Raw genomic sequence first — 11624 nt, 5'->3', positions numbered from 1 at the left:
ATAAGAGCTATTGATAAGAGCTATTGATAAGAGCTATTGATAAGAGCTATTGATAAGAGCTAGGTATATGAGTAATCCGTCTGATTGTGGCAATTTTCTGAATGAATCAAACCACTGTTTTCTTTATTTGGTGCGTAAAGGCTCTCCAAACCTGTTTTTTTAAATAATTCATAAATACTTTCCTAAACCTAATAATGTACAAAATCAGATTATTTTTAAGTCTACCAATTGGTGCTGAAAGACAAAATATGCATATTTTAGATGTCTTTTCTTTAACTGATCTCTGATATTCTGAACCTGTTTTATCTATGTAGTCTAGTGAGTCTGTAATCCTGATATTCTGAACTGTTGTATCTATGTAGTCTAGTGAGTCTGTAATCCCTGATATTCTGAACCTGTTTTATCTATGTAGTCTAGTGAGTCTGTATCCCTGATATCTGAACCTGTTTTATCTATGTAGTCTAGTGAGTCTGTATCCCTGATATTCTGAACCTGTTTTATCTATGTAGTCTAGTGAGTCTGTAATCCTGTATGTAGTCTAGTGAGTCTGTAATCCCTGATATTCTGAACCTGTTTCATCTATGTAGTCTAGTGAGTCTGTAATCCCTGATATTCTGAACCTGTTTCATCTATGTAGTCTAGTGAGTCTGTAGACAAAACTCTAATTAAAAGGTGCAGTAAAGGAATGACTTAAGATGAATGTACTGAAAACCCGATTGAATGAGAGCGTGCAAGGTAGCCACACCTGCAGAGCGTGTTATGCAACTGAATAAGGTAGGTCTGAACACCAAATACTGGGAGAAGAGTGTGTGGGAACGGCGTGCGTAGGACAGGCGTGGGTAGGACAGGCGTGCTTAGGACAGGCGTGCGTAGGACAGGCGTGCGTAGGACAGGCCTGGGTAGGACAGGCGTGCGTAGGACCGCCGTGCGTAGGACAGGCGTGCTTAGGGAAGGCGTGCGTAGGACAGGCGTACCATTTGCTAAGTCTGAATTGGCCCTTTTCACCACAGTAATCGCAGCATTGCAAAAGAAGCGGAAAGCACCTGATGTGCTGAAAATGTCATGGAAGAGCTGTCCTTTTCTACACTCTGATAGGCTGGCATGTGGCATAACCTTCTCAGTTCTTCATGGCATAAAAACTACAGTACGTGATCTCTGCAATGTAGTGAGAAGCCATATAGCATGAACTCCACACACAGTATAAAATGCATAGTATTACCCAATTGGAAGTTTTGACATCTCAATAGACTGTGACAGGTTCTGTTGAACCCTGAGTGTATCACACGACACAGACCACACAGGCTACCGGTCAAATGGCACGTATTATGTAGGATTGTTGTAACTGACATATACCTTACATGAAACCGACACAAGTTACCTAAAGAACAGACATTACATTCAGTGTCTCTTCTCCTCTGCGGCTCTAGGCCTGCAGAAAGTGTATATTTACAGAGCTGTCCCTTGACTGTCAATCAGCCAGTGAAATATAACACAGAGCGTAGAGAATTCAGTCCCAGGTACCACTAACACACTGGCCACAACCACTGCCCTTATTGAGTTATACGGGCCGAGAAGGAATCTAAGGCTGCGTTTCAAATGGAAAGCTATTCCCTACATAGTCCACTACTTTTGACCAGAGCCCATAGGCACCCGTAGGATGGGGAACGTCGCTGCACAGCTATTTTCAGGTCTCTCCAGAGATGTTTGATCGGGTTCAAGTCCGGGGTCTGGCTGGGCCACTCAAGGATATTCAGAGACTTGTCCCGAAGCCTCTCCTGCGTTGTCTTGGCTGTGTGCTTTGGATTGTTGTCCTGTTGGAAGGTGAACAATCGCCCCAGTCTGAGGTCCTGAGCGCTCTGGAGCAGATTTTCATCAAGGATCTCTCTGTACTTTGCTCAATTCATCATTCCCTCGATCCTGACTAGTCTCCCAGTCCCTGCCGCTGAAAAACATCCCCACAGCATGATGCTGCCACCACCATGCTTCACTGTAGGGATGGTACCAGGTTTCCTCCAGACTTGACGCTTGGCGCTTGGCATTCAGGCCAAAGAGTTCAATCTTGGTTTCATCAGATAAGATTATTTTTATTTTATTTTTTTTATTTAACCTTTATTTAACCAGGTAGGCTAGTTGAGAACAAGTTCTCATTTGCAACTGCGACCTGGCCAAGATAAAGCATAGAATAATCTTGTTTCTCATGGTCTGAGAGTCTTTCGGTAACTTTTGGCAAACTCCAAGCGGGCTGTCATTTGTCCTTTACTGAGGAGTGGCTTCCGTCTGGCCAGTCTACCATAAAGGCCTGATTGGTGGAGTGCTGCAGAGATRGTTGTYCTTMTGGAAGGTTCTCCCATCTCCACAGAGTAACTATGGAGCTCTGTCAGAGAGACCATCGKGTCCTTGGTCATCTCCCTGTCTAAGGCCCTTCTCCCCGATTGCTCGGTTTGGCCAGGCTCCTTCCATTTAAAATGTATGGAGGCCAGTGTGTTCTTGGGGACATTCTACGCTTCTATACATTCTATGCTTTTTGGTACCCTTCCCCAGATCTGTGCCTGTCTTGGAGCTCTATGGACAATTCCGGACAATTATTTTTTGCTCGGACATGCACTATCAACTGTGGGACCTTATATAGACAGGTGTGTGCCTTTCCAAATCATGTTGGGGGCGGCAGGTAGCCTAGTGGTTAGAGCGGTGTGCCAGTAACCGAAAGGTTGCTGGATCAAATCCCTGAGCTGACAAGGTAGAAATCTGTCGTTCTACCCCTGAAAAAGGCAGTTGCTACCTGGGTGCTGTAGATGTTGATTAAGGCAGTTACCCCACTGCTCCCTGGGTGCTGTGGATGTTGATTAAGGCAGTTACCCCACTGCTCCCTGGGTGCTGTGGATGTTGATTAAGGCAGTGGTTGGGTTAGATGCAGAAGATGCATTCAGTTGTACTACTGACTTCCGATCAATTGACTTTACCACAGGTGGACACCAATCAAGTTTTAGAAACATCTCAAGGATGATCAATGGAAACAGGATACACCTGAGTTTAATTTCAAGTCCCATAGCAAAGGGTCTGAATACCTATGTAAATAAGGGTATTTTCTGTTTTTATCTTTTTATACCTTTTCAAACAATGTCTACGAACCTGTTTATGGGGTATTGGTGTACTGTGATGAGGGAAAAAATGATTTCATCCATTTTAGAATAAGGCGTAAAACAAACCGTGGGGAAAGTGAAGGGGTCTGAATACTTTCAGAATGCTCTGTATGTCTCAACAGAACCTCAGAGAGTGCAGGGAAGGTGGGTCTCTAAGGCGAGGGCTGCTGTTAGAGAATCGCTTCAGATTGACTCAGGCCGGTTGATTTGTGAATTTTGCTGAGTTGAGTCACTTGTCGTATCAGAGAAAGCAAAGTTTGAGTATTCCTATCTTGATCGAAATGGAGAGAGGAAAGCACCTCTGACTACCAGAAATTATGGAGTAAGTTAAGCAAGATGTAACTTTTGTCCCACTTTTCACACAAAAGATTCTCCCTTGCAGCTGTTTGACAAATTACAGAGTTTGCATTTGTTTGACACAATGATGGAAGGGTTGAGGTTAACCTTATTATTCMTATCACACTTTGGTAATCTTCCACACAATCACTTTTTAGTCGACACAGCACTTTCTCATTATCTCAGGTCTCCAACAGTCTGTCTGTGTCCCAAATGGCACAGTATTCCCTTTATAGTGGAAAGGGCGCTGGTCAAAAGTAGTGCACTATTTAGGGAGTAGGGTGCCATTTGGGACGTACCCTGASGCTCAAAGGACTTCTGTTCATTCCTGTTATTTATGGATCGCATTATTCAAGTCTGCATCCCAAATGGCACCCTATTCCCTATATAGTGCACTACTTTTGACCAAGGCCCTGTCAAAAGTAGTGCACTACATAGRRAATACGGTGGCATTTGGGATGTACAGTAGTCTTCAAAGACTGCCTGTGGTTTGCACTATCTGGCTATTTTGTGTACAGTAGAGGTGAGCGGTGAAGGGGAGTTCATTTTAAAACAGGTTGGTGAAGACAGATCCCATTCCCACTGCTGCCGCTTCTCTGTGTTCCTCCGTGATTCAGAAATAAACAGAGAGACTAGGTGAAAGGTCAGCGATCTGAGATCAGTGGTTGTGAAGGGTTATTCGGGAATCTAATTTGATTACAAACCACTTTGACCCATGTCTACAACATATCTACAGCATATCTACAGCAGCTGTTCAGATCAATACACATTTTTTGATATCTGCTGTACTTTTTACGTTATTCACTTTGTTGTCGTCTTTTTTCACTCCATCCGTTAACGTGGGATTGGTCAAGATTCTGAGGCTCTCCATTGTGACATCATCACTTCCAACTGTCATTTTTGAGCTGAAATCATGAAACTTTTGATGCAAATAATTCCACTTAGACACTTTGTGTTTTTGTGTGTAAACAAATTGCCCTTCGGGGAGAATAAAGATCTATCAATAATAAATGAATTGAATTGAAGTGAGTTGAGATATAATGTTTGTGAGTGTGTAACAGACAGATAGGTAAAGTCATTTTAAATAAGTGTGACAATTTATTTCCCTAAGTTTTGCCAAAACTATCCTGGCGACAAAATTATTTCACAGAAATGACATACAACATATTATCATATCATGGGCCAATATGACTATAAATGAATGCAATAAATAAAACATAGGGATAGAACCGTGTGCATTAAATATATATTGATTAATTATTATACAATGTGTATTAAATATATAGTGATTCATTATTATACAATGTGTATTAAATATATAGTGATTAATTATCCTACAGTGTGTATTAAATATATAGTGATTAATTGTTATACAATGTGTATAGAGAAATCTCAGACAAACATAGACAGAAATCAATATTAGCAGAAAACTCACAAGTTCTAATGAATCATTTGGAAAGGTGAGGTCTGTCAAAGGTGGCAACCCTCAGTCAAACTATGACAACACCTGGAATCAATCTGTTGAGTTACTTATGCCAGGCCATACAGTCAATTCAATAAGTCTATGAGATTGTGATCTTCTTGGAATCCAACATTTTCTTGAAAAGAGCAGACACAAGAGCTTTTGGACAGGCTAGCAGCAACAGCGCTTCTGATGCTGTGGTGTGAAGTAGCCCGGGTCTCTCAAATCCAGTGACAGTCAAAGGAATGTAGAGATTCAAGATTCAGTCATTCAAGTCATCGGATATGATCTGAAGTTCTGTTTGAGAGTTGCAGCTGAAGTCCAAAGGGGTGTGTCCACAGACAGTACATGGGAGGACCATCAAGTGTCCATCCTTGTCTTTAGGATGGGGTGTCAATAAAGTTGACACCCGTTCCTCTGATTTCTCCTGCATGTATCTCCGACCGTCTGCATCTCTCTGATGAAGAGGGACACGTTCAATGGAGAGACTGGACGCGGCACCCACCAGCACAGTCATTCATCCCCTTTCATGACGCACACCATTGAGCCAACATGGGTGTCCAGTGGCAGGCTTCCTGTGGAGTATCCAATGCATCTCCAGGGACCACAGCATATGAGTCCCCAATGGCAGGTGGATAGAAAGAGATGGATGAATCTCTACCCTCTGTGAGTGTGACAGAGTATGTGGACATCTCCCACAAGGTGCACCTGTGTATCCTCATCTCTCTCCTCATCTCTCTTCTCATCTCCCTTCTCTCGGCTTGTGTCGTTGTTTCACCATCCACTTCTCCAGCAGCAGGCAAGCTTTCACTGTGACCCTTAGAGCTGAGGGGCCAACTGCTTTGTGGTYTCTGTGTTTCACCCTGGAGAAAAAGAGGAGAGACCTGTTACACACCAATGATCAGACTCAAACAACTTTATTTATCCTCTCAGGGGCTAATATTAATTAAGTGTAATTCAGGTGATGTTGATTGTGATTTGCATTGATGTCAATCAGTTGTCAACATCCTAACTTACCTGTCATAGCGCCTGCAGTCAAACAGACATGCTCAGCAATTTACCTTATATGTTTCCATGTTATTAATGTGTCTAACAGAGCAGACTGATAGGGGTTATGTTTATAACAGAGCAGACTGATAGGGGTTATGTTTATTAAACAGAAGCAGACTGATAGGGGTTAATGTTTATAACAGCAGACTGACAGGGGTTATGTTTATAACAGAGCAGACTGACAGGGGTTATGTTTCTAACAGAGCAGACTGATAGGGGTTATGTTTATTAACAGAGCAGACTGGCCGGGGTTATGTTTCTAACAGAGCAGACTGATAGGGGTTATGTTTATAACAGAGAACTGATAGGGGTTTGTTTATAACAGCAGACTGACAGGGGTTATGTTTATAACAGAGCAGACTGACAAGGGTTATGTTTATAACAGAGCAGACTGATAGGGGTTATGTTTATAACAGAGCAGCTGACAGGGGTTTACAACAGAGCAGACTGACAGGGTTAGGTTTCTAACAGAGCAGACTGACAGGGGTTATGTTTATAAACAGAGCAGCTGACAGGTTACAACGAGCAGAACTGACAGGGTTAGGTTCTAACAGAGCAGACTGACAGGGGTTATGTTTCTAACAGAGCAGACTGACATGGGTTATGTTTCTAACAGAGCCAGACTGACATGGGTTGTTTATAACAGAGCAGACTGATAGGGGTTTATGTTTATACAGAGCAGACTGACAGGGTTACAACAGAGCAGACTGACAGGGGTTAGGTTTCTAACAGAGCAGACTGACAGGGGTTATGTTTCTAACAGAGCAGACTGACATGGTTTATGTTTCTAACAGAGCAGACTGACAGGGGTTATGTTTCTAACAGAGCAGACTGACAGGGGTATGTTTCTAACAGAGCAGACTGACAGGGTTATGTTTCTAACAGAGCAGACTGACATGGGTTTGTTTCTAACAGAGCAGACTGACAGGGGTTATGTTTATAACAGCAGACTGACAGGGGTTATGTTTTATAACAGAGCAACTGACAGGGTTATGTTTATAAACAGCAGACTGACAGGGGTTATGTTTTAAAGAGCAACTGACAGGGTTATGTTTCTAACAGAGCAGACTGACATGGGTTATGTTTCTAACAGAGCAGACTGACAGGGGTTATGTTTATAACAGCAGACTGACAGGGGTTATGTTTATAACAGAGCAGACTGACATGGGTTATGTTTATAACAGAGCAGCTGACAGGGGTTTGTTTCTAACAGAGCAGACTGACAGGGGTTATGTTTTAAACAGAGCAGACTGACATGGGTTATGTTTATAACAGAGCAGACTGACGGGGTTATGTTTATAACAGAGCAAACTGATAGGGGTTATGTTTCTAACAGAGCAGACTGACAGGGTTATGTTTTAACAGAGCAGACTGAGAGCGATAGGTTTCTAACAGAGCAGACTGGAGCGTTAGGTTTTCTAACAGAGCAGACTGAGAGCGGGTTATGTTTATACAGAGCAGACTGACAGGGGTTACAACAGAGTCAGACTGACAGGGGTTATGTTTCTAACAGAGCAGACTGACAGGGGTTATGTTTATAACAGAGCAGACTGACATGGGTTATGTTTATAACAGAGCAGACTGACAGGGGTTATGTTTATAACAGAGCAGACTGATAGGGGTTATGTTTCTAACAGAGCAGACTGACAGGGGTTATGTTTTTAACAGAGCAGACTGAGAGCGATAGGTTTCTAACAGAGCAGACTGGGAGCGTTAGGTTTCTAAMRGAGCAGACTGACAGGGGTTATGTTTCTAACAGAGCAGACTGACAGGGGTTAGTTTTTAACAGAGCAGACTGAGAGCGATAGATTTCTAACAGAGCAGACTGACAGGGGTTATGTTTCTAACAGAGCAGACTGGGAGCGTTAGGTTTCTAAACAGATGATAGTGAAAGGAGATGTGACAGCCACTTCTGCAATGGGCTGATACATGCCCTGGTAGTCTGAGTCTGAGTGTGTAAATTCCATATCACATCTCCCACATAAAGAAATGATACCAAGAAGATGTTTGTTTCTTTGTTTATTTTCAGTCTAAGCAGAGTGGTTTCTCTTACCTTTTAATCCTAGACGTTTTGGCTGCCAGCTTGTGTTTGCACTGCCGCCTCCCAGCATACTCAATAAGGGCGGGACGGATCACAGTGTCTGGCACGGGACGGATCACGGTGTCTGACGCAGGACGGATCACGGTGTCCGACGCAGGACGGATCACTCCTGCTGCCCCGTATCTAAAGAAAGAAAGAGCGAACGTGTACAATACATGAGCATTGAGTCGACTTCCATGAATCCTTATGGTTTCGCAACATTTAAGGGAGAAAATAACACGCCGACGTGTTCACACAGGTTACGGTGATTTGCTTTGTTGGCAGCAGCTCAAATGAGAATCGAACTGAATAGATCACCAAGATAAATAGAGACGTATATTTGAAATAAATGCTACCAAACACAAAATGTGATGTATTTATCGTAATGTGTACAGGCTACAATGTTGCAACATCCACGTTGCTGTAATGGAATGGAACAAGCGTAATTACCCCCAAATAGCAGGCTAATGCCATTATGCAAATAGGTTCTGACAAGTTAGAACTAAATAAAGTGGTGTGCTAATGTTTTGCAACGTGTTATACCTGAGGTGATTTTCCAGCTGACAGAAGCTTATGCACGTGCGGTCATCTTCACTGACGCACTGACATCGAGGGTCCTGTTGGGAGACCTCGGGATCCTTAATTGCCCGCTTCTTTCTAGATGCGTTGCCCAGTCCGTAGGAAACCACGCGCCTAAATACATGAACGAAATCATTAGCCAACTGTAACCAAGCCAGCCAGTTACATTACATAGAATTAATAGAATAGAATCGATAGAATCGGTTGGAAAAGTGACGTACTCAGGCGTGTTGACCCATATGATGTCCAGATGACAGAAGTAAACACACTCCTTGTCCAGGAACGTTGCGCAGGAGCATCGCTTGTTCCTGATGCGGCGCACTGGCACCGGGGTGGCTGTGGTGGCTACCGCTGTTTCTTTTCCCGCAGGGGCAGATGAAACTGTGAAGGAGAAAGTATCATGGCATGTTAATTATAACCAATATTGAATCTTTGACAGAAATTGTCATATGTATCTAATGTTATGACGGGATACTTGGAATGTCAATGGCTTGCCGCAGTAACCTAGCCACCGGTTTGCACAGTCAAATGCCTAAAACGCAGTGCTTATAAGTTTGACAACCTAATCCTTTTCTTCATAATGTTCATACATATAATATTATAACAATATCACAACAATGAATAATCAAAGAGGTTACTTATATGACTTCACGGGGGATTAGAGTATTTAGGATGAATATTTATTGTTATATTATTATATTGTTCATTATCTAATATTATCTTATTATACTTGCACTGATTTGACCGTTTATGTTGAAAAAAATACTGAAACACACATGTATAGCCTATTCAAGAGTTAGTCTAACAAAACATGAGTCTCTTTTGCAAGATCTTACCTGTATGTACAATTCCAGAGTACATAATTGACAACACGGAGAAAAGTATTCTTAAATCCATCTTGATATTTCTTTAGTCCAGAAAGAATAACCTTTTCACAAAATTGAATATTCCTTAGTCAAGGAAAAAGTTCCAAAAAGCGACACAGTGGCAACTGCGTACGTTTGGATACAAGTTATCTCTTTAAGAAGGAGCGCAAAAGCATACCACTTGCACTGTTCTGTCAGTGGATCCACATGTCTGCCTTCTGTACTTTATATACTAAGCACTCACCTCCTCCCCCCCTCTCCCCTTCAGTCGCGTGTAAACAAGTTGGTCCTTTGGCTTATTCGTAGACAATGCTGTTTGTTAATATTCACCGACAAGCAACGTGCAAACCAAGATAAGAACTTAGAAATTCCTCGATTCCGAGGGAGGGATGGAGACGCCGGTTGGCGTGCGGCGGCGCAAGCCAAGTTCTGAATAGGGAACAGAAGAGGTACATGCGGTGCCGGGACACTAGATGGAGACAAAGTATCGATAGATGAGCTTGACATCGCCAGAGTTCTCTAGAGATTCTCTATAATTATTTTAAATGTTAACCACAGACGTTAAGTTCTGCTTGACTTGACAATAATGAGTATATATATATACATCATTCAATAGACATATGATAGATATATTTATTTGTGATTAACCGAATAATTCGAACTAAAGTATATCTTGAAGACATCCAACATCAAGGGAATATGTCATTGCAACTAGAACCAACTCGATGCAATTTACTTGAGTTAGTCCTACAGTGGACTATTACGCAGGCATTGCGGACTACATTATGGTCATGGTACTCTAAATGTTACCTATGATGGATGCTTTAGCCAGAATGGCGCAGAGTGCATTTTCCCTCGGGCCAAACTAAAGATGGTACCCTGTATATAAAGAGACAGCCAAGTTATCGTTACTCATTGTGTATTTATTCCTTGTGTTATTATTTTTATATTATTTATGTTTTATTCTCTCTGCATTGTTGGTAAGGGCCCCTAAGTAAGCATTTCACTGTTGGTCTACACCAGTGGTGTAAAGTACTTAAACATACTTTAAAGTACTACTTAAGTCGTTTTTTTGGGGGTATCTGTACTTTACTTTACTATTTTTACTATTTTTACTATTTTTACTAGACTACATTACATACACACTACATACTTTTTACTCCGTACATTTTCCTTGACACCCAAAAGTTACATTTTGAATGCTTAGCAGGACAGGAAAATGGTCTAATTCACGCACTTATCAAGAGAACATCCCTGGTCATCACTACTGCCTCTGATCTGGTGGACTCACTAAACACAAATGCCTCCTTTGTAAATGATGTCTGAGTCTTTAAGTGTGCCCCTGCCTATCTGTAAATATTTTTTTTTAAACATGAATATCATGCCGTTTGGTTTGCTTAATATAAGAAATGTGAATTGATTTCTACATTTTCTTTTACTTTGATACTTAAGTATATTTTAGCAATTACATTTACTTTTGATACTTAAGTATATTTAAAACCAATTACTTTTAGACTTTTACTCAAGTAGTATTTTACTGGGGGACTTTCACTCTTACTTGAGTCATTTTCTATTAAGGTATCTTTACTTTTACTCAAGTAGTATTTTACTGGGGGACTTTCACTCTTACTTGAGTCATTTTCTTTTAAGGTATCTTTACTTTTACTCAAGTAGTATTTTACTGGGGGACTTTCCCTCTTACTTGAGTCATTTTCTTTTAAGGTATCTTTACTTTTACTCAAGTAGTATTTTACTGGGGGACTTTCACTCTTACTTGAGTCACTTTCTTTTAAGGTATCTTTACTTTTACTCAAGTATGACATAGGCCAATACTTTTTCCACCACTGCTCAACACATGTTTACGAAGCATGTGACAAATACATTTGATTTGATGGTGTGAAAAGGTAGAGACCCTGTCACTCAGCTTGGGAGTAAGAATAGGCTATATTGCCGCTCGTTACATAATGGAAAACATTGTTGATGACATCCCCCATGTACTTTATCCCGGTTTTATTCATCATTTTTTTAAATTGAACTTTTATTTTACTAGGCAAGTCATTTAAGAACAAAGTCTTATTTACAATGACCTACCCCAGGCCAATTGTTSACCG

General features: G+C 41.4%; 1 protein-coding gene across 1 annotated transcript; it reads right to left on the bottom strand.

Annotated features, from left to right (window-relative positions):
* Window positions 1-4561: 4561 nt before the first annotated feature.
* LOC112074729 (endothelin-1) lies at window positions 4562-9892 on the bottom strand. Its single transcript, XM_024141841.2, has 5 exons — window positions 9484-9892; window positions 8869-9028; window positions 8612-8761; window positions 8042-8212; window positions 4562-5801 (listed from the first exon to the last, which is right to left on the bottom strand). The coding sequence occupies exons 1-5, from the start codon at window positions 9542-9544 to the stop codon at window positions 5681-5683; spliced, it is 663 nt and encodes a 220-aa protein (XP_023997609.1). The 5' UTR covers window positions 9545-9892; the 3' UTR covers window positions 4562-5680.
* Window positions 9893-11624: the final 1732 nt, after the last annotated feature.

This window comes from Salvelinus sp. IW2-2015, unplaced genomic scaffold (assembly GCF_002910315.2).
Source record: "Salvelinus sp. IW2-2015 unplaced genomic scaffold, ASM291031v2 Un_scaffold2778, whole genome shotgun sequence".
Classification (NCBI taxonomy): Eukaryota; Metazoa; Chordata; class Actinopteri; order Salmoniformes; family Salmonidae; genus Salvelinus; species Salvelinus sp. IW2-2015.
This window is presented reverse-complemented; position numbering and strand designations above follow the sequence as displayed.